The following is a 24,669-nucleotide window of genomic DNA, read 5'->3' as shown; positions in this document are numbered from 1 at the left end:
TCTACAATTTCTGGCTGGATCACAACATTCTTAAAGTTTATCGTTAATGACTCCAGGATGGTGAGGACAACTCAGAAGTATCTTCCAAAAGTTTGAATGGTCATGCTCTGATCCATCAAGTTTACTGCTAGGATTCTATCCTAAAGGAAAATTTACTTAAGTGGGAACAAATATAAAGGTACAATGAAGCTTAGTGAACAACTTTGTCTTTGTAAAACTTCTTGCAAATCCTAAATGTCTGCCATTGAGAATGGTAAAATAAGCTATGGTAGATACATGCTATGTAATGTTATAGAGCAGTTACTTTAAAAAGACTGGAATAGTAATGACATGGAAGAATGATCATGATATACTGTGTTGTGAGAAAAGCAAACAGCAGAAGAATATATGTAGGATAATCCCGTTTCAGTAGGTTTTTAAAAAAAATTTCTTTTTGTATATGCATAAGAGTTGTAGAAACATTCACACCAAACTATTAATGGAATAGTGATGAACTCTGAATGTGAGATTGGAAACAGGGAGGCCAAGACACTGACTTGTTACTTCTAAGTGTTTGAACTTTTTATGAATGTTTATTACCCTTGTAAAAGGCAGAAAATTCTCAAGAAAACAGCTTCAATATTAATCCTACCCAATTCTTTCCTTACCTTTCCACCCCTCCATTCCCCCAACACTGACGCATCATAATAGATCTCAGCCTTCCATATGGCACATGGTAGGAATGTGTGAATCCAAACATTACAATTCTCTCCAAATCTCACTTCCACGTGATACACAGAATATACTTGTCGTCATGCATGACTGATGAAAAAAATGCATCTTAAAATGTTGCATGTGGTCTTCAGCTTGGTTGGTTAGGAAATGGTGCTGCTAATAAAGCCAAGGTTGCAAGTGATATCCACATATAGGTCAGTAATTGTTATGAAGTCAGCCTGCATTTGTACTCATCATCTGTCATCTTTCCGGTGACAGGACAAGATGTGGAAAAATCAACGTAAACCCATTTGAACTAGTGAGAACACTTCTTAAAAGATACATACTGATAGTGGGCTTCAGTCTCTTGGTTGTATTCTGAACACACTTGTGTAGACGTATGACAGCAGTTTATAAATTTCTTTGCCAGTCAACCACACTAAGTTGTGTCATCAGTGATTCCCAGAGAGAGAATGCCGGTTAATCAGGTATCTGCAGCAACACTGCCTGTCTGTGCTCTGTGGGACCAATGTGATGTTGGGGTGTGTGGGACCACAAAGTTCTCAGTTTCTGGTCTTTAATTCTCATCTTCAGCCATCATACCGAACACAAAATCAAAGTAATGTGGCAGAGTGAAGGTTTCTCAACCTTAACTGTGCTTGAAGAATGATTTTTCTTTTACTACTCATTTTTAGAAAAGGCAACTATATAAGGAGAAAATCAAAGACTGAAGAAAAACAGAATAAGAACTTATAATGTGACTGCATTGCTAGAAATGGAGTATGTGATTTTGATCTAACTTAAAATGTCTATTTAAAATGCCCAAATAACTCACACCGCAGAGATCTATCATTTTTTTGGCCGTTATATCCTTTCAAGATATTATAAACCTAGTAAAAAGTAGCAATGGAAAGAAAATTCTGCTGTATCTATAGAATAACTTAGTATATCTTATATTCACCAAATATGAATCTACCTAACTAGAACTCAAAAAAACAGCTAGTGATTCTCAGGAAAGATTCAAACGTATTATCTATTCAAAAAACCAAACAAGCAAGCAACCAAAAAAAGGAACAGAACTCTGGGGACAGTGCATGGGAAATGGTGGGAGTGAATTACTGCCTTAAGGTAATGCTGTGATTCTGAGATGAAAGTGGAAATAAAGTATGAGGACTTATATAAATAAAGCTTTAAAAAATAAGTCATAGTTCCATTTCAATATAATGTTATTTATTTAAATGTGGCTTACAATACAATTAATTTTACCAATGACACATCTAAACCTAAGAATCACTACTGAAATAGGATAATCATATGACAACCCTTCCCATTCTTGATCTAGTAATCTCCTCTTAAATAAACCCTTTATAGTATCTTTGCTAATCAATTCCAACTTCCTCTTAAACCAAATTAACTTAAATGTGTTACTTTCTTTACACCCTCCATGCTTTTTGCATCTTTCCTAGCACATATATGACTTAAGCAACATTTATTTCATGCCTACATGAGAAGTGCCTTCTTCTGTGTACTTCTGGGACCCTCACAACAACCCTGTGAGGTAGGTACCATTAGCTCCACTTTACAGAGGAAGCGCATACTGAGAGAGATTGACCTGCCCAACAGCAGAGCTGGGATTCAAAGCCACACCTGCTGCTCTCAGATGAGCAATGTTTAAAGTACCCCAGACGAAAAAACAAAGATTGCCCAAGTAGAAACTATAACTGTAGCCAGAATTTTGGAGCAGCTGGAGAAGAGGTTCCACAACATTAATGATTTCTTCTTCCTTGTCACTTAACCACTGTAAACAGCAATTACACTATAATCTCCTATACTTTATTTAAAAAGGAAAATTTTTTTTGGCCGTGCCGCGTGGCATGCGGGATCTTAGTTCCCCGACCAGGGATTGAATCCCTGCCCCCTGCAGTGGAAGCGCAGAGTCCTAACCACTGGGCCACCGTGGAATTCCTGTATTCTCCTATATTTTAACGGTAGCAATACACAAACAGAAAATTTACCCCTCCCTTTTTTATAAAAAAAAAATGACACATTAAAAACAGACTTGCACTCATCATTGACTATAAAAAGACACAGTGAACTGGTACTATTTCATAACAACCCTTATGGTAAGTGGATAGTTACAAAGAAAACATAGATGCAAGTCTACTGGTTATAGTAAATAACAGGAAAAGTGAGTTTTGTGGGCATCATGAAAATGGGTTGCTGCCCAGATAGATTTAACTTTAAATTACAAAACCTTATCTGGACACTTTAAATCAAGAGAATGTACCACAAACCTTTGTGCCTAAATTACATGAAGATGTATTCTGGCATCTACATTTGGCCCAAATCAACCATATTCTAATGCTACTACTGCTCTACTAAAGGCATCAAGAGTTCAAAAGTTTTGCAATCTAAATCCTTTCTTAAAGGTTTTTGAGATTCTCATAAACATTCAAAGCTATCATGAAGATTTCAATGACAAAATATGATTATATTCTTTATTTCTATAGGAAAATTCTATAGACCAATGGCAAAACTAGTAGTGCCACATAAAGAGACTGGTTTGCCTATAGTGTGCCTTGCTTGTCTAATGGAGCTAGACATTTTGAATTCTCCAATCATGTGACACTATCCTAATATGCTCTATACTTTTAATAAGTACCCATAGTCAAGTCTTAATTACAAACCTAACTTTTCTAGTATTAAAACTTACTCAGTTTTTACCAAATGACAAAAAGATTCAGTATTAATACTCCCAGTTTATTATTCAAGGTAAAGATTCAACAGAAGAAGCCTATCTTGCAGTTTCCTAGGGGACAAATTTTGTTCTGAAGACCTTCACATTTAAAAAAAATTATCTCCAGACTTGCATGAGCAGATGCTCCACAAATACATGATTTTTAAAAACTACCACTTTCAAAATCACAAAAATGGTAAGAACTACCTCATTAATCATAGGGGTATTTTTCTATGCACTATAATACAATAATACAATGCTTACTTTAGTATTTGAAATTAAGATACCATTAAAAGTGATGCTTTGAAACCAAAATATCTCCAGCTATCACTTGTATTGCTCATGAAGACAAGAATAAGTGCTTGACTCCCTCCTCCATACCCAGGGCCTGGCACCTAGCTTGGCACACAGTGCACAGCAATTACTTAAATAAATATACATTTCTTTTCAGTGATCTTTGATGCACATGAATAAACTACAGAGTAGAGTTTCAAAACACGGTCCTTTTTTTGGCCTTAAGTCAACCTGAGAGTTCATAAAGAATTTTACAATTATTATAATTATTAATTGTAAGGCTTTTTAAAAGTGTTCATAGTCTTAAAAACCTTTAAAATCCCTTTGGTGTATACTGCTATGTATTATATTAACAAAGACAACAGAGAAAATAAAGTTGACTCTTCCCAGATCTAAAGAACTCCTAAAGTATGAAAAACTAATTCCCAGACACTAAATTTAGTAAAATAAACCCTAAGATCCTCAGAGAGATTAATGAAGCAAAACTGACTCATCTTATTTCTTAAAAAGGACATGTTTTTACCCACTAAAGGTACCCCATGCTTTTCCAGAGTTTGCTTTACACCACTTTGCTTTTATGAAAGATCTACATTAGTACAGACATACCTCCAAGATACTGTGGGTTCGGTTCCAGACCACCACAATTAAGAAAATATTGCAATAAAGCAATTCACATGAATTTCTGGTTTCCCAGTACTTGTTATATTTACACATGTGTATCTATTAAGTGCGCAATAACAGTATGTCTTAAAAAAATGTACCTACCTTAATTAAAAATTAATGCTATTGGAAAATGGCGCTAATAGGCTTGCTTGAAACAGGATTGCCACAAACCTTCAATTTGTGAAAAATGCACTATCTGTGAAGTGCAACAAAACGAAGTACAATAAAACAAGGTATGCTTGTACCTGTTTTTGCTAACAGAAAGAAATCCAAAGAGAATTTCTGCTTTTGCAAAAAAAGGCAAAAAGCATTTGTTTTGCAGCAAAACCGAGATAGAGGCAGTGAACACCCTGAGCAACAAGAGTGGCGCCACCAAGCTCCTTCCCTAGGAACTACACTCAGCATCTCAGCAGCAAGCCATGGTAGTCTGCGAGCACCTGCACTTTGTCTCGATTTATTTTGTGCATCCGTTGGCAAGCTGAGTCCTACTTTAGGATTGTGGGGGAAAACTGTAATTACTTCTAGCCAGCTGAAAACTGGCATGATTCCCAACTGCTCTGCTTTGTAAAAATATACCTGTATCACCGCAGCTTGTTCAAGTGACAGACCCAACAGGTCACTGCTATTAAATCCTGACCTCCCCCAGCTGGTCCCTACATAGTGAGAAGCCAATTGGACTTAAATGCTATTGGGGGGCGGGGTGGGGGGGCGAGGCAGTTTTTGATCTCTGAGAACTAATGTGAGGCTCACAGCTAAGCCTCCATGTTATTAAAAACTGATCTGACATTTACAGCTAAACCATTTTGTTCTCCTGTTGGACAATCTCACTGAACATCTGTATCAAATTAAGTCATTCTGAGATCATGATGAGAAACAAAAACAAGGTCCTGCAAAACCTACAAAATACCAAACATCTCTTATGCTAAAAGAGTGATAGCCCTCACTTCTTTGAACCCTTACCTCAATTACCCAAAGTCCAAATCCTATAATATAATCTTTATAACATCCTCTTACTGAGATACCCTGTGGTTCCCTGTGGTCTGTGTTCTTTGCTTAAGATGAGTAATAAATCTAATTTGTTCAACTACAGGTATGCTCCTGGTGGTCTCTGACTACAGGCACTTACATTTGTCAATATTAATGGTAGAATAAAACAGACTAAATGTTCTGGGGTTACAAAATGACTCTAAAACATGCCTTATTAATACACATCTCATAATTCACAGGGAGGGCAGCTTTGGATGATTTTGGCATAAAATTTCTTCCCTTTTGCTTTCAATGTCAAAGCCATGCTAGTATGTGTTGAAGAGTTCAGATAAAATAAAAAGCATTATTGCCAATCATACTGAGAAAGCACAGGAGAAGCCTATCTAGCCAAGATGACCAGGAGAACGAGTTCATCAAGAGTCTATTCAACTGGAGGCATATGCTCAGGTATCTGGGCTACACCTAGATTCAGAAGTATTTTTTAAAAAGGGTTCCAGGAAAATACTCAGCAATAATAAAACCAAAGGTATGTAAGGAAAAGGTGGAAGAAAATAACTCTTAAAAAAAAAGTGCTCACCATAACTACTGGAAAATCTAGATAATAGGTTAGTATGAGAAGAAGATGAAGATTTTCATATGTACTTTTCCACTGAAACATTTTTTTAGATGTGCAAAAAAATCTCTCACTTTACAGCTGAATGTTACTTTTGTAAGAATTAATCACATCCAGAGGTTAAAAAAACCAAGAATGCCAACTTAAAACAAACAAGTTTCTATAACACAAACAAAACTACTAGACACTAAAATCAGCATTTTGTCAAAAAATTTTTTTTAAAGCTAGTCTATTCATAACTATATAACACAAAATTTAAAACCTAGAAGTCTTAAAGAACCTGAGGATAATAATTTTTAAAAAGCCCCTCTCTGGCCCAAAGAAAAAACAGGAAACTTATCAACTATAAAATCCGCTTTAAAAGAAAGAAAGAGGGCTTCCCTGGTGGCACAGTGGTTGAGAGTCCGCCTGCCGATGCAGGGGACACAGGTTCGTGCCCCAGTCCGGGAAGATCCCACATGCTGTGGAGTGGCTGGGCCCGTGAGCCATTGCCACTGGGCCTGCACGTCCGGAGCCTGTGCTCCGCAACGGGAGAGGCCACAACAGTGAGAGGCCCGCGTACCACAAAACAAAAACAAAAAAAAAAGAAAGAAAGAAAGAAAGAAAAAAACTATGAAAAAAAAAATCACCCATTCCTTACCTTCCAGATATAACCGGAAGATTTTCATGTCTAAGGCTGGGGACATGGGTAAATATATGCCTGCTCCCCTAGTGCCTACTGTGTCCTTCTTGGCCACAGAAGATGTAAGTTTGGAGTTTGAGATCCCAAACATGAAAGTCATTGTCTTCAAAGGCACATCATTTCCTAGGAACCTGCACTGTGTGGGCATTTTGCGTGAGAGAAAACATTTTCACCACCACTGCCCTCTAACATGTAGCATACAAAGTGCTGCATATATTACAATCTGATTTCCCTTGTTATATAGGCATTACCATTTACTTTTTATGGATCATGAAAACCTGGTTACTCAACAAGTAGAAGGAGCAATGACTTAAACTCATCTTCTGATGCCACCATGCAGTTGAAAACCATGACTTCAATATAGCAATAAAAAATGTTTAAAAGTTTGTTCAAAGACAATATATATTATACCATGTAATGTCTGTGTAACTTACAGTAGGAAAAGGAAGTTTGTGGTAAATGAGGTAATAGAAGATTTTAGGGAACAACGGGCTAAATATTCATAAGTTACATTTTACAGTAACCTCCTCTGTAAATCTCTTCTAAATTTATTTTTTCAAGAAATGCAAATTTATTGCCTGCTGGATTTTAGCACATTTAATTCAAATGTGATTGTAAAATAATGATGAAGAAAACACCACAATATTGACTACTCTCTCTTTACAGTCTAGACCTTAATAACAGTGCCAAGCTTTGTCCTTTACAATTATCACGGTCCTTGGTGAGCCTCCTCCAGGACTGAAACTCTCCTCTACCAAACTGAGTCTTTCAAGCACCTATCATCTCACGGGCTTCAATCTCTTAATATCCAATTCCCAAATCAGAACTGTGTCAGCGTCTTATTTCCTCATGGTGGAAGGATAGCAGATTTTCCTTTTTTTAAAAAAAAAAGGTTCAAAAGCAATTATACCCCTAAAAAAAAAAAAGGTACAAAATAAAAAGGAAAAAACTACATTTAAAACACTTAATTCAAAAAGTTAAGGTATTTTATAGTAACATTTAATGAGTTTTCTGCTAGAATTTAATAAACCAAACAAAATGCCTAGTGTACTCTTGAATCTTTGTTTTAATATTTTATTTTTACCCAGAAGACGCTTGGTGATTTACATTTGCATGGCACATTAAAACATTAAATCTGTAAAACTAAAAATGTCCTAAAAAATTAGACTAAGCCACTTGAAAAAGATGTAAATGGAAGTTTCCATAAATCTCTGAAAACTAAATTAAATGATCTGACTTGACCATTACAAAAAATATGTAAAATATTAAAAACACCAAACTTCTGAAGTATTTCAAAACATTGAGGGCCTACAGAAAGAACATTAGAAGCGGGTGGTATACTATATGACCTCAAGAAAGAAGCAGGATTTATGTTCAGAAATCATCAAACTTACAATGAATGCTCTTTAACTTCTAATACCTCCTGTAATATCATCCTGTTTGCTCTTAGAATCACTTTATCAGTCGGGCCCATATCTGCTACATCCTATGTAAGGATATAGATCCCACCGTGTAACAAACTCCACCAAAGACTTCTGGGATAGAATAGGCTACATGCCCAGCCAGTCGGCTGTCAGCTGGCAAGCTGGATGGGATGGAGACAGCAGATGATCAGGAGGCTGAAACAGTTGATACTAGATTTCTATATTTAAGTCCTGTCTATTGTGACAAAAAATATGTGGAATACACTTCCCCCAAAACTTCTTACTGCTTATCACATTCCTTATCAAAGATGACAAACAGAAATGACATTTTACCAGAGTTCTCACTAGCTCACCCAACTTTACTATATTGCTAAATGGAGTCTGAAGTTTAAAACTGTGATCAAATTCAGTCAATAGGAAAAAATTACCTGTTCTTTCCTCAGAGAAAAATAAATGCTGTCCCAAGGAATCAGACTAGACACCAATTACCACAATCTGCTGCATTGTGATAAGCTGTGCATTGTGATAACTGCTGGATTTCAGTTATTCATCACTATGTTCACCATAGTACTGGACCAATTTACAAAACATCTGAAGAAATGAAAGAACTAGGGAAATGCTGAAAATGCTGCTTAAGAGACAAGATCATGCCTTGTAAATATATCAGCAAAAGAATCAAGCACAGCGTCTTGACCAGTAGGTAATCATTAAATATTCATTAACAATTAAAATAGAATCTTTAAATGTTTCCATATGAGATCTTAAGATCTAAACTTCCCTTTACTCTTTGCCCAATTCTAAGTGCTGAATTTTTTACACCTGAAAACATTGGAAAATCATGACAACAGTTTAAACAAGTGCTCGTATTTATGGACTACCTGTAAATAAAAATTTGTACTACTGTAAAAACTAATGACAATGGCTGAAAAATATTTAAATGAGAAAAGGAGAATACACTTCTGAAATAACCATTTTAATCCTTAAATAGGCAGAGTCAGGGAAACAGGCTCTGAAATTAGCTTTGGAAATGACATAATAGCTGGCATCCACTGAACACTCTTTATGGCACTAGTTAAGTGCTTCTTATGAATTAACCCATTTACTTCTTGCAACTTAGTAGGTTGATACTATTACTAATCCCCATTATACACATGAGGACACAACCACAGTAATGTGATTTACATGGATGCTAACAGCTAAAACTGTGAATCACATTCAGATTGTGATTGTAGTAATACACAGTACTATCTCTTTATACACTAACTTCTGTTATGTAGCAGGAAACTAGTAAAAGCAGCTAATCAGAAAAAATAGTAAAACATTACTTTCAAAAGAGTACAGAAGCAAATCAAGGAAAGGAAATTAAGAAAGCTCCACACAAGGGAAAGTGAGATGATAGAAACCACAAAATGACAAAATAAAGAACAGTAGAAAAAAAGGAAACATAATTTAATGAAAATATCTTTGAAAGTCTAAACTACCTAATAGAAGGCTTAGGTGGAAAAGAGGCAGGAAGGAATCTTTAGAGTGCTGAAAACACTCTGTATCTTGATCTAAGAGGTGGGTAGATGAGTGTGTAAATATGTAAAAATACATCATACTGTACACTTAAGATTTGTGTACTTTACTGTATATGTATACGATCTAAAAGTATAAATATTTTAAAATATTTTTTATAAGATGAGGTGGCTTTGAGGCTCCATTTATTACTTCAAGCAATAGGATTAATTAAATGATCTAATGTCTCACCAAAAATATTTTTAGAACAGAAGGTGGCAGTATCTCCTCATGGGATAATATCCCATCCACTTAACCCTTTGTAATGAATGTATCCACATGCTTGACTTTCAGGCTTTTGGGTCTGCCTTAAAACATGAAACTACAGTTAACAGACAACCTAATCCAGGTTAATTATTATCAAATAGAACCATCCTTCTGAAAAAGGAATGCGTTCTATAATCTCCGTAACAGCTGGCAAAGCTAAACATGGCACAACTTCAGCAAAGGAAAGCCTAACAGCTCACAAAATAGCCCATTCTCTTTTCAACAAAAAAATTCCATAATTAAATCCAAATATGATGTCCTATTTTCTCCCCATCCCCTTTACTCTAGACATATATACAATAAATCCAATCCTACTTCCATACAAAAGCCTTTAAATATTTGAAAATGACAAAACTTTTCTTCAATCTCTTATCCAAGTTGAATACTAAACTTCCCTTTACTCTTCCTCATGATTTCCAGATCCTTCTCCATTCTAATCATCTCCCGTCAATAATTAAGCCCCATCATTCTGAACATCACTTTTACAAACAGGGGAAGGCATGACACCTCAAGAATTCACTTATCATCTAAAACCCATGATCGTTTTTATATGAACTCTCATAAACCAGTCTAATAAACTCCAGAATTGAGGTTGAAAACCTAAATACAGAACTTTACATTCATCTCTATTTAAAATTTAACATAATAAGTTTCTATTAAGTTTAACATCACACTATCTTCTTGAATCCTGATGAGATTCAAGAGGTTCTCTCTAGATGAGAATTTCTGCTTGTAATTTTGAATTACCTGTAAATCTGCAAAGCAAGCCATCTTTAATAAAAAATGTTAAACAGGACAGAGGCCAAATAAAGGATCTTGCAGCACTCTCTGCACACGTACCTCACAGATAACAAACACCCAATGAAACTTTTCTGGGAATGACCAATCATGCAGCTATAAAGCCATGATCCTCTACCATGACTCACAGATGAATTCAAAAGATTGACTATGGTTTGACTACAATTTCCTTGACACCCTCCGATAACTGTAGAAAAATAGGGTTGTTTTAGCATGACCTCTTCCAAACCACCGGTTTTCAATGGAAGCAGTAATGTCCCTTAATGAGCATTTTGTAAACTTTTCTTCTCAGAGCCTGTATGCATGTGCACTGGTGCCTTTTTTAAAAAGTTTAAGTGTAGCAGTTATTATCAATGAAGTTCATTTCAGGAGAGTAAGAGTTAAAACTATTTATTAGAGAAAGCAATTAATAGGCTTTACAGTACCAAGACCAGCTACTCTAACCTTTGATGACTCCTAGTATCAAAAATTACTTTTGTTTAATAATACATAAAAAGTTTCCACTGCAGATAAAATATTGAGCTCCCAGGTATGAAGTTTCTTGGACTCACCTTTGTACTTTGGTTCTGCACTCATGTTGATTTCCCTCAGTATTTCCTAATTGTTTTAATGTGGTAGAATACTTATGGTTTCCACCTCTGACAAAACAAACCTGGAAACTGAGTGGGGATTCCCACAAGCTGTCAAAGGGAGATGGCAGGTGCAGAAAATGCTCAAGGTTTAACTCTTGAACAGATAATTTAAAAAGGAGGAAAAAAAACATACATAGCCTGAAAACAGCAACAACTTGGCCACTTTTAAAGCCACATATCCTAAATTGGATCTCTACATGATGTCTGCACTTTTGCCCACTCAGAACTATAGACAAAGGGGCATACACTAGTCGGGGGAGGGCTCTAATAAAGCAGCACACCTATAGCTATGGAGAAGCTCTACCTACCCCTGCTCAAAGGCACCTTGTGGTGGCTGGGCCTTCCTTGGGGTTCCCTAGAACCAGTTCAATACTTAAAAACATCAAGTTAAAGCAGATACAGTTCACTGGGCTAATGCAAGTAACATGGTATTCTAAAATCATGCTAAGAAGGTAAACTTCTCTCAAAGAGAACTATATTAAATTATATTCAGTGGAAAAAAACATAAAGAGGTCTCAGCAGATTGATTTTGAGACATAATAGTGTGTTCTGGACAAATTAAGACTATTTTATGACACAATCTGTAAAAAAGGATAAATGACCAAGAAAATACCATTTCTTCCTTGAAATAGAAATTCTTCTAGTCTCTTTATAACTAAAGAGATCACAGCATGGCAGGTGCTTCTTAGAAATTCCTGAGATATGATTTAAATCAAATTTTAAGATGGTTTTCAGATATATAATAAAAAAGTGAGTAAAGGGAAAAAATGACTATGAAAAAAACAATATTTGTTTTGGTACTTAATGTCCCTCATTGGCAAACAACTTATTTGTGGTGATACCATATTTTAATCATATACTTTTATTAAAGGATCTACCCAATAGAAATGAAGAAGCCAAAACGGTATTATATATTTATCTACTTTTATCAGCTCTTTCCAAAGCTCTGAAATTTAACTTTAAAAACTATCAGGGCTTCCCTTGTGGCGCAGTGGTTGAGAGTCCGCCTGCCGATGCAGGAGACACGGGTTCGTGCCCCGGTCCGGGAAGATCCCACATGCCGCGGAGCGGCTGGGCCCGTGAGCCATGGCCACTGAGCCTGCGCGTCCGGAGCCTGTGCTCCGCAACGAGAGAGGCCACAACAGTGAGAGGCCCGCGTACCGCAAAAAAAAAAAAAAAAAAAAAAAAAAACTATCAAAAACTTGATTAGCTGAGAAGCTCTATCAGAGGGTAACTAATCCCTCAGCAAATAGAAATTTAAGCCTCACTCAAAATAAACTGAAGCAATTACAGAATATTTACTAAATGCAAAGATGAAAACTGACTGCCTAGATTACGAGTCATAGTGATTTGTTGCTGTCAAAAAACTGGGATCTTTATACACAAAAGAATGTCTGGAAATAACTCTTGACTCGTAATTATCACAGTGGATAAGACAGTAACAGTGTGTAGCACTGGCATCCCAAGAAAGCTAAGATCTATTTTCAACAAGTTTTTGCCACATTTGTGCAATATCTTAAGTGTAGAGTTAGAAAGGACAAAACCCAGCATAAAAATCTAAAACAATTCCTGTAAAACTGTGAATGGACGATATAAAATGACTATTTCAGGACACTACTACACTAATTTCTTCAAATAATTTGCTTTAGAAGTAAATATTAAGTCTTCTTCCCTCTCATGATATACCCAGATAGTTATTTATCAATACATAGGAGAACCTACCATGATCCAGTCTGTTCAGCAGAGCAGAGGGAAAAGAGCTGCTTCCTCAAAATAAGGAATCAGATGAGAAAACAGGTGTCAATCAATATATGTATGGGCCCACGTGATTGTTTGGATGATTATGTAAGATGTGCCTGAAGTACTTTTAATATTAAAACATGCTATGTTAGTGGAAGGAGTTATTCTGCTATAGGCTATTTATTTTAAAGGAAGCTGGGTGTTTTTCGTCTTGGAGAGAACAGAAAGGATCTTGTGGAGTGTTCTGTACAAATACATTAGGTCCATTAATCATAAACTTTACGGTTTGCTAATTTTACTTTAAATAAGTAAAATTATTTCCAATGAAAAGCATCAGAGGGGACTTCCCTGGTGGTCCAGTGGCCCGCACTTCCACTGCAGGGGGCATGGATTCAATCTCTGGTAGGGGAACTAAGATTCCACATGCCACAGAGCACGGCCAAAAAAAGAAAAAGGAAAAAAAAAAAAATCAGAGATTTTTTTGAACACTCAGACTTTGTAAACATGTCTCTACACAGTTCAAAAACACACTTTTTGAACCAAAAGATCTTTGCAGAGGAGTTTATCCCATTAAGAACCACAGCCAAATACAATCAGGCACGGATACACAGAGACTTAGTAAAAAAACTAGTAGTATTCTTTTCCGTAAGCTGTGTGTACCCGGGTTCATTTCCTCTCCATGAGTGCTATATTTCAGAACTGAAAACAGATCTTACCTCCTGAGTAAGTCTCAGTACAACTCCTTATGTCCATGTTCTATTTATATAACCTAGCTTATAACTCATCTGCAGTTTGAACTATTCATTGTGGTTTAATTTTTTTTGTTGTTAAATATACATTGAAAACCTATAGCCTATATGGACAGCTTTAAAGAAGAATGGTAAAATAAACTTGAGTACCTACATTCTCTCTACCCACACTTCTCTCCTTTCCCCCCAAAAAACTACAATTCTGTCATCACAGCTCAGGAAGACATTATTACCTCCATGCTGATGATATTTTTAAAACATAAAAGAAGCAGTTTAACATAATGAATAAGAGCATGAACTCTGGAGTGAAATAACATGGGTTCAAATCTGAGCCTCACCTCTTACAAGTTATATTACCTTGGGGAGGTTTACTTAACTTTCTTGTACCTTGGTTACTGATTTGTAAAATGTGGAATAAACAGTATTTATCTCATAGGGTTACTGATAAGATTAAATGAAGTACTTAAAATATGCCTGATACATAGTAAGTGTAATGTGTCAGCTACTGTTGTTAAAATCAAGAAGGTAAAACAAAATTGAAGCATGCTAAAGCTGGTAAACTGGATTCTTTTTAAGTTATATATAATATACATGTTATATATCATATAATATATAATTATGCTTCTCATTAAAATTTATTCCGTATTCTTAATGATTCTACATTTTCAATCTTTCACATTTTCATTTTAGTCACAAGTGATCTGCTTCTAACTTTACACTGATAAAACTACACTTTTTTTTTTTTGTAAACTACACTTCTAACTCTCATGACTCTTCTCCCCTAATATCCAACAATATTGTTTGTGACAATATCTTACCTTTCCTACTAAACTTTAAGAAGCAAGAGGGTAGGAGGTCATCATAACTTATTTTCTTTTAAATTTCGTCTACCTATGACAGCATGCATATAATATATGCTAATTAAATAAATGGATTTTAATGCCTCTATTTCTCTTAAGAGTCAAGGGCATAAACACCTAGACTAAACACCTAAACATTTAGACTCATGTATTCCTGGTGCTTAAATGTTATTTTAATCGCAGTCCATAATTTGAGTGCTACAATTCATACTAGAAAAGGATGTTTATAAATTATGCTGATATGCATATGCTTTGGAAACGGGTGGACATATACATGGTACTTCTCAATGCTGCAGTATATTCAATTTCACAAGTGTTTCCTCTTCCCATCTATGGACCAAACATTACAACTTCAAAGTAGCAAATCTGGCAATAGATCGATGCTCATTTTTTGTTAAAAATACTGATTACTTTCTCTTGTGCAACTTCTTCTTTTTCCAAGAAGCATAAGAACAATCTCAGTAACGACACTAAAAAGCAACTGTAAATTCTGTACTCACAGGGATCCTGTAAGCTTATAGCTGAAAGACTGCATTAAGAAGACATGAGAGCTGTCTTCAAATACTTAAAGGGCTGCTATGTAGAAGAGTACAGACTTGATTTTTTGTGTTCCAGAAGGCAGGACAAGTTATAAGAAAGTGGGTTTCTGATATAAAGAAAGAACTTTCTGAAAATCCGAGCTACCTAAAATTGAAAAAGAGATTCATGTGCGGTAGTGAATACTGTATCACTAAAATGTTTTGTGAGAAGAAAACTGGTTTTGGGGAATGATGTAGAAAAGTATTAGATAAAGAGTTGGACTACGTGATCACAAACATCCTCTTCAATCAAAATGTTCTTGGATTTTCTTAACTTAATCCCAAGTGATGGTCTGATGCACAACACTAATATGCCTTAGGAATATGCCTACCTTCCTGGCGTCACACAGCCTATGTAGGCTACATGAACATCACCCCCTTTCTATAGGGCAACTGACATTTTAGAGCCCACCCTATTTGCTTAACTCTGTGATCCACCTTTCTCTCTACGAACAGAACTAAATTAAGTTCACTTCAAATTTTATTTGAAGAATTTCACATCAACGCTTGAGACAAGTGGAGTTCCATCATCCCCTGATCCCCAAGCCACCAAGTGAAGAATAGAAAAATTATAACAACATTAGTTTCACTATTTTATAATCATCTCTAAAGTTCAGAAAATTCAGAAAAATGAGGAATGACAGAAAATGGATAATTGGAAAAACCCATCTACTACACCAGATCCACTATCAGAACTACTACTTGGGTGGTATAATTAACTTGGCTTATATATTTATACTTCTCATATACTCATTGAGGTACAAAGAAAAAAATCATGACCATAAAACAAGTAGAATACTGTTTAAAGGAAGTAAAAAACATGAATAAGCTAGAATACAAATCCTAAAAGTACATGCAAGTTCATTATACTCTTGTGCATGTTTGAAATTTTCATAGTGAAAACTTAAAAAGAACACCCACATAAAAAATAAAATTCAACTCTCAGTATAGACATGATATTGGTGTATTTTTTATGCTATAAGAAGAACAGATAATGATTCAGCATCCACATTATCCAAATCCACCTGGACTCAAATCTGAAAATATTTAACTGCTAACTAAATAACTCATGTACACTAAATTTCAGAAGAAAAGTTCTTAAGCACTATTTAGAAACAGTTTCATTACCAAAACTGAATAACACTTCATTGGAATTTGGGATTGAAAATGCTATCTTATAGTAGCTTTTCTTCTTTATTTAATCCAAGATGCAGAGTGGTTTTGTATCAGACTTTACAGTTATTATAGTCCTAGGTCACTGTAAAATTAATGGTTTTGATCCTTTAGAATTACTTTCAATAAATAAAATTATTTGGTTCCCTCTATATTTCTTAGGATTTTCAAAGGCTAGAAAAAGTTGTTTCCCTTATCACTGTTTAGCAGCTAAGACTTCTACTAATAGTGAGGAAAGATGCAACATTAGTGTAGCATTAGGCTAGTTGTCAAGTGACAGGATGCTAGTCCTGGCTCTGAACTTCTTTTACCTTGAATATGTCACTTAAACCTTCTGGGTCATGATGCTCATCCATACAATAACTCAATTTAGATGATTTCAAAGGCTCCACCTAGTTCTGAAGCTGTACAATATTATGACCTCATTGTCAGGACACCCCTTCACTATGACAGGTGAAGGTACTATATCCTTATGCTAGCTATCACAATACATTACTGCGGATAAAACCCACACAAAATGTGCAAAGCCAGGAATGTTTAAAAATTGTGATTAAAAAAAAAAAATACTGGCTTGAAATATGGGTTAAATATCAAGAATACTTAGCTTCTTGTCTAGAAAGCATCGACACTATATGCTATAAATAAAGCTCTGAAAAAGGTATAAAAAACTTATAAGTCAACCAAGATAACTAACTCTGCCGACTCTTGAACAAAAAGGGCAATCTCTGAATAGTAACTGCTTGACACCCAATGTCTGTGGCACCCATTCTCCCACCCTGCATTTATGTGTCAGAGGAAGATGTTACTTTTATGGCATATTGGAATGAAGAGTATGCAACAGAATGTACGCCTTGTTAAATCAGTATAGGTTCAAATTAAGCACTTGAGAAAACTACCTTCCCAATTAATAATAAACTAATGAGATTTAGTTAAAAGTGTAAATGTTTTTTGTTTTAATGTTTGTATTGAATATATAAAACACACAGTTAATTTCCTAAACTTACTTTAACAGCCCTGAATTCACATAAATGGTGTTGATGTACTGTGAGTATTTCAACAGCCCCACCTTAGGAAGTCTAAAACTAAGTTAATCCAAGTGAAAATACGGATTTCTTTTCTAGGATAGAGTAATTTATAGATGTTAGTTTATAATTATGAAATCAATAGAAGTAAATAAAAATCCCTCCAAAGCTTAGTAACAAGTGGGCCATGTAGCACAAATGTTGTATACTGAAAAACCACCTCCTTTCAGAAATACCAATACTGAGAAGTGTAGCTAGTGAGACCTTGGTTACTGCATACTGTAAAAGGCCTGCCAGGAGTATGTGAGCTATATAAATAAAATTATCGTGTCAGTATGTTGATGAAAGCTATCCTGGGTACAAGGCAGGAAAAGGAATATAGCCCTAACGGATGCATACAGATAAGTAAGTAATTGGGAGGAGAGGGGAGAAGAAGGGGAATGTGTATTTAATTTATAGCTCAAAGAATTCAAAGATAATATTAGTAGTAAAAATCTACAAAAATGATTGTGAACCAGAGTTCAGTTTTCTTTAAAGAGCCTGACTGAGAGGGTGTGTATGTAAAACAACTGAATGAAGATGTAAGCTGGTATTGTGGTATTGTGATGATTTAAACCACAAATGCCTTCCCTATTTAAATATTCCAATCAGTACTGTTAGTACACGTACCTCGGAGAATTCTTTCCTCATGGCAACGAAGAAAGTCCCAGATTCTAACAGTGCCGTCATCAGAGCATGTAGCAAATTTATTATCCGTGGGTGAGAAACTGTTACATGAAGACACACAGCAGGGGAAAGAAGTCAGCATTTAACAGATTATCTGTGCTTCTCAGACAGGGAAAAATAAAAACACTGTGCTGCGTTATAAACAGGAGAGGGAAGTATCCACAGTGAAGAAGCCCTTAAAGAGAATGTTGTCAGCTAACAAATGTATCTCATCAAAAGAAGAATTCAACAGAGTAGCTGCTTCTTAGTTTTCAATCATCAATATTCAGAGAACTTTATGAGTGTATTATTAGCACTAATGTTACCCACACTCTCCAGTATAGTATTTCCTATGGTACCAACAGAAAACATGGAGCGGATTTAAGTGTAGAAACTAAACAAATTCTATCTTTGCAATATTCCTGTAAAGTCTTTTAAATCACATAGGAATACTGCTCAAAAAATTAGCATCAGCTTCTGCTTCAGACTTCATAAAAGTTTCAGACAGGCTGTTTAAAGACTGGTTGCTACACATCCCTAAATATGATGTTTCTGATTTACGTAAAAGGTCTGTGGAAAACGTTCACACCTTCTTCCAGGTAAGCTATCCCATGAATGTTGCACTTTTTGAAGAAAACTAACATGGGGACCTTCTGACTGTTTAAAGCCAAAGAATATGCTTGCAAAGGAGGAATCCATTTTTTTCCTCCCTGTAAAAGACCATCAAGTTTCTCATCTAAGAACTCCCCTGAACTTCTTAACCCTTTGCCTAAGAAAGGACCAACTGCGAAAACTCAATGTATGGTCAGGACAATAAGGCAAAGTCTTTGCAGAAGCGTGTTTATCCAATAACTTTTGTTAAGATTCTGAAAGTAGAAACAAGTGACTGCAGTGGATGATGTTTCTATAAAGATGTCAACCTCCTCCCACACGTGGGTGGCACAACCGTCAAGAATGCTGCTTAGCTTTATTCTGAGGCTGCAGCAATTCTTCAGGCTTGTTTTTGAAAACTTTTTTTTTCCATTTCTACTATACATATCTCACTGATATGTAAAAATATACAACTCACTGAAAATATTTTAAACTCCCACTTATGATACATTTGCATTACTGATGTTATCAACAGTGAATCAGAAGGAAAGTCTTCTTGACATTGGTCTGCTTACAGTTTCAAAGCTTGAAAGAACCCACTCATTAATCCATTAATGTTTGCCACATCCAGAGTTACTTGTGAGAGTTTTTAGTCCTACTATACTTTCCTTTTGAAGTCGTGGCATAACCAAGCCCACCAGGGTCTTCACTTAAGCCTTTTTTATCTTGTATTTTGTGTGAACTCTGAAGGTGTTTTCTGTAGGCTTTAGATTTTATTCAGTTGTATAATTAAAGACTGAATTCTTTATTTGGAATGAAATATTCTTGTCTTACATAGTAGGTAATAAAAATGAATAACGTATACACATTATTAACCATAAACGAAAAGAGAAAACCAGTGCAAAATGCGGCAGACAATACATCTCTAACATATTGCAAAGGCTGATACCGGGACAACACTACTTCAGAAAAGTGCCAGCAAAATGGTGAATGTGTGAAAACAAAGAAAAATATTGTGTTTATAGGGTGCAGAAAGTTTCCCAGAATCTGACAGAGCCCATGCATCTCTGCACCCAGAATACACTTAGAGAATAATTTAACCATGACAATAGGGACTACAGAAAATGGTATATTGTGTATAAACCTGGCCTCTCTAATCGCCTCCTTATGTGCCTGGAACATCTTGACGTTGTTCATGTTCGACTGCCAATATTTCACGTATCCTCCGTGGTCCGCTGTCAACATCCACATGTCATTATGTGACCAAGTCATGGCTCTCACTGGGCTATCGTGAGCCTGTGAAAACATAAAACATTTGTAAACATTACATAAAAGAATATATGATGGAAGCCTTTACAGGAGCATATATTAACTCATAACAATAATCTGTCCAATTGTAAGTTTAAAATGCCAAGAAAGTAACTATATATCAAGTTCTTTACAGTAACAAAGGATGATGCTACCATCTGATGATTACTATTACCTGTAATATTGTTTCAAAATTGAAAGTGAGTCCATTCCACAAGGTGAACTCTCCACTAGAGGCTCCAGTGACTAACCGTCTTCCTTCTGGAGTCCACTGGGGGGAAAAAAAAAAGACATTATACAAAGTCACGAATCCTCAACCTTTATTTTTAAAACACTTAGAAAGTCTTTATTTATAAAATATCCAATAATTGACATTAAGTGGACAATACTGACTTTCACTTAAGACTATAGCTCAGATTTATAAGCAAGTACTTTGTCAGAAAAGAACTTGTATTAACACAGTGCAAGGAAAGCTCTAGCACTTTAGCTCATTAATTAAAAATAATAAGTGCTTTTTTTTTTTTTTTTTTTTTTTTGCAGTACATGGGCCTCTCACTGTTGTGGCCTCTCCCGTTGCGGAGCACAGGCTCCGGACGCACAGGCTCAGTGGCCGTGGCTCACAGGCCCAGCTGCTCCGCGGCATGTGGGATCTTCCCGGACCGGGGCACGAACCTGTGTCCCCTGCATCGGCAGGCGGACTCTCAACCGCTGCGCCACCAGGGAAGCCCCAATAAGTGCATTTTAAATACCTGTTAAGTTACACACACCTAGGCACTCTAAAGAGCATTTCAAAACAAAATATGCAAAGACTTAATTTTTCTAGAATACATGGCAGACCAACATAAATAAGACAGTCAGTCACCAGAAAAATTCAAAGACTAAATGTATAAAGGATTTGGTTTATTACAGCTGCTAGTGAACCAATTCAGGCAAAAATGTTACCAGTGTCTTGTGAAAAAACAGTATTACATACCAATTTAAGGACATCAAGGCTATCAAACTTTTCCTGGAAACTAAACGTACAATATATACTATATACATGTATATATATTTTTTTAAGTTCTTCGTTCACAGTATTAGGCAGTGACAGGTCTTATGCTAATCTAGTCTCCAAAAAACTGTAATACAACAGAGGCATGACTAACAGTACCCCAATATTTCAATGTCACAATTTGTACACTGAAGGGAATCTGTGATATATGCTTATCAACTCAAAATGCAACATATTTTTCTTACTTTTATTTTCAAGTTTCTATGATAGATTACACATTCATTTTCCTTAGATGTAAATACATGAAATATCAATACAAGAATCCTATTAGTAAAAAGTGTGACACAGAGCTGAAAACTACAAGTGTGTTTATAGGATGAGATACATGAAATGAAGTCTGTTTGGTAAATTTCACAGATATATGTGACAAGCCAGCCTTTTACTGTTTACCTGCAGATCATGATTTTGATTTTTATTAATAAAATCCTCCTACTTTCCTAGTTTCTGTTATCTGCTGTGGATCCCAACCCAGTAGATACTACAAGCAATCAAACTGTTGACACAGGACCCACAGTCTTTATGTCTTTAATACCTTGTATTTTGGACTTGCCTCTACTATGTGCAAATTTCTTAAGACCTTATAGCTTGATTCCCAAATGAGAAATTTACCCATCTAATAAGATACAGGACACAGAATGCTCAGATTTTATTCATTCCAAAAAGGTTTTGTGTTATGCTAACAAGATATTAAAATTAGCTGCCATCACACTCCTTTTGCCAAATTCCCTGGCAAGCAAAATTATACTACATACTGGTTGGCTCTCCTGATACAAAAGCCATTCAAATAATGTTTCTTTACTAATGGTTTCTACTCTAATAGGCCTCTGAAGCAAACAGGAGGCTTAAGACGGACTACCACATTTGTATGGAACTCAAGCCAGAGTCTCTTCCAGCCCCTCTCAGTTCTCCTGGCTGTCTATCACAACAACTCCCTAATAAGAAGATCTGCTTATTTTGCTCATTTGCCACAATGTTTGCCATGACTGTTCTTTCTCTGTCCCATTATTTTTTTCAATTCTTATTTGCTCCACTTTGACTATTAACTTTCCTACATTTCTGGACTTGATATACTGCTAACCAGCAAGTGCATTCTTACTAGCAAACCACAAAAAAATGATTATACCATTATCTATGGAAATATTAACAGGATGCCTGGGAGACAGAGATGGGAAGACTTTTTTTATTGCAAACCCCTTCAAATTTTAATAATTTGAACCATGTTAATATATTATTTATTTTTAAATTATATTTTAAAAATTTTAGTGAAAATGTATAGAGTTCCTACAATGTACCTTCATGGAGCTGACAATTACGGTCTACCATTGGTCTTCAGCTCTTCTTAGGTGTTTTCCTTCCTAGTAACCCTAAGAGTTTTCATTCGCCTTGAGATGCTGCTCTCTAAACAGTAACAAAACAATCCTATTCAAGAGCAAGTCAGACACCTGCTGCAATATATATATATCCATGGCCAGCTCAGAAAGAATTCTATGGAAGTTGCAACATGAAGAAAAGCAATCCAAAAGTACTACCTTACTAAATGTGGATATAGTGGATAAATGATTGGATATTTCAAAATAAAAACACAAGCAATACACTGATTTTTATCCCAGATATACATTTAAAATAATGTTTAATTTTCTTTGCAAATATATTTGCAGGCTAACTCAGAGTTAATTTATCCAAAAAATATCAAACAGAATACTTACCCTAACAACAAATACCGGACACTTTACTTTATTTGTTGATGTTCGAACAAACTTTGTTGTTACTGCATTCATAGGATTATTCAACATCCCAATAGGTGGAACCAGCTACAAAAAAAAAAAAATGGGGTTTAAAGATCACAAACAGGGCATAAACCAGGGACATGACAAGGTAATAACTTCAACATTTAAAGACAAATTCAGGACCATAAAGGACTTTCAAAACACTATTATAATAGATTACAATTAGTCTATAGTAATTAAATGAAGAAAATGGAGATACAGGAAAGTTAAATGCCCATAATTACTAAATAAACAATAAAATCAAGTGCCAGATTTCCCCCAATTACTTCTCAAAGTCAACACAATTAAACACATTCATAACAAGCCAAGTTTAAAATTAACTTTCTTGTTACAGAGACTCTGAGGCAGTGCAATCTTTTGCTGGACACTGCTTTAAACCCCAAATCAAAAGTTCATCCGTCATCAGATTAAAAGGAAAATTTAAATTGAGATTTAAAAAAAAATAACCCATGGTTTACACAGATATGTTATATTATCCCTTTAGGAATGTTTTAATTATAAAAATGTAAAAAGAAAAGTCCATGTTTGAATTAGAGATCCCATAGTTCAAATGTCCAAGCAAAGAGGTTTCTATTAAGCTAGCATGACACATCTTATACTTACATCATTATAATAACCTGCATCAGGCTGAATTGCCCGCATATCTCTCTGGTCTCTTTGCCATATTCTATTCTGTTAAAAATAAATAAATTAACCAATCAATCAATATATTGTCTAATTATACTCAATTTGAAACATAAGTAAATATTTACAAAATGCAAGCTGTCGTTAAATGGGGAAAAAAGAAGTCTAAAACTTTTTCATTATGTTCTAAAACAGATAATAGTGTGTATCTTAAGAGATTTCCCCTCTTATCACACTGACATTGCTTAGAATTTCCCTCTTTTCTTCACTCATATTATGCCCAACCAATCATCCAAGATGCTGCTGACCCCAACACATTCTCACTGACCATACCTTAGAAAAAGGAAAAAGGTCAAGGGGTAGGCAGACGTTCCCAATTCCTTCAAAATCCTCAGCACAAAACAATTCCTCTTATCTTGGTGTTGGTTTTCTTAATTCCTCCCAAACTTTCCTAGTCTAGTTTTCCAACTGAAACACCTGAAAAAGCCTAAATCTGTCTTTACCTCTGAATAAATATTTTTGCTATGTGCCTGCAACATACTAATTATGCCCAATATGCATATAGGTCTTTTAACAACTTGTCTCAGGTAATGAAAAGCAGACAAATTTTCTTCACAGGAGGCAGAGCAGACCAAAACCTGATTAACGTGGAGTTAGCAATGAAAAAAGAAAATCACAGAGGCTTAAGACAAGAAAGGTTAAGACAAGTAAATAAAGAACTCAAAGGGGAGATATGCCAAGCTGACACAGGTTTAGGCAGACCCCTACTCTGCCTTTATTTGCCATGTCAGAGTTGGTTTCACCCTATAAGACTGTAGTAGGTGCTCAACCCTCCAAGTAAATAGAGCCCTTTTCCCTGAGGGGTTTGGAGAGTTGTGTTCTGATGCCAGTGTCTCGGACATGCAAGTCACTATTCTGAACACATGTTCTAATACAAATATTCCTATGTTGGTAGTCTCTTAACATTTCATATACACTGTGGGTTTAACAAGTGTTTCAAAGTTGGCCTAGTTGGACAAAAGTACCCTCTTCTGAAATACAGTGTGAACCTTTAGAACAAAACCTATTTTTAAGTTGGAGTCTAATAATTTTTGAGATTATTCATGCATGCAAAGAGGAAAAAAAAAAGTACTC

The 24,669-nt window shown here is 35.5% G+C and overlaps 1 protein-coding gene across 2 annotated transcripts in view; it reads right to left on the bottom strand.

Annotated features, from left to right (window-relative positions):
* WDR33 (WD repeat domain 33) overlaps positions 1 to 24,669 on the bottom strand; it is a 102,995-nt gene that overhangs the window by 36,969 nt on the left and 41,357 nt on the right. For both annotated transcript variants that reach the window (XM_007461297.1, XM_007461298.1), the window contains 5 exons: positions 23,515 to 23,583; positions 22,831 to 22,935; positions 20,249 to 20,344; positions 19,910 to 20,061; positions 18,139 to 18,236 (listed from right to left, as the gene is read on the bottom strand). In XM_007461297.1, the coding sequence (XP_007461359.1) occupies positions 18,139 to 18,236; positions 19,910 to 20,061; positions 20,249 to 20,344; positions 22,831 to 22,935; positions 23,515 to 23,583 (520 nt within the window). The remainder of the gene's footprint in view (positions 1 to 18,138; positions 18,237 to 19,909; positions 20,062 to 20,248; positions 20,345 to 22,830; positions 22,936 to 23,514; positions 23,584 to 24,669) is intronic.

Source organism: Lipotes vexillifer, unplaced genomic scaffold (genome assembly GCF_000442215.2).
Source record: "Lipotes vexillifer unplaced genomic scaffold, Lipotes_vexillifer_v1.1 scaffold158, whole genome shotgun sequence".
NCBI lineage: Eukaryota > Metazoa > Chordata > Mammalia > Artiodactyla > Lipotidae > Lipotes > Lipotes vexillifer.
The sequence above is the reverse complement of the archived record's forward strand: the minus strand, read 5'-3'. Positions and strand labels throughout refer to the sequence as shown.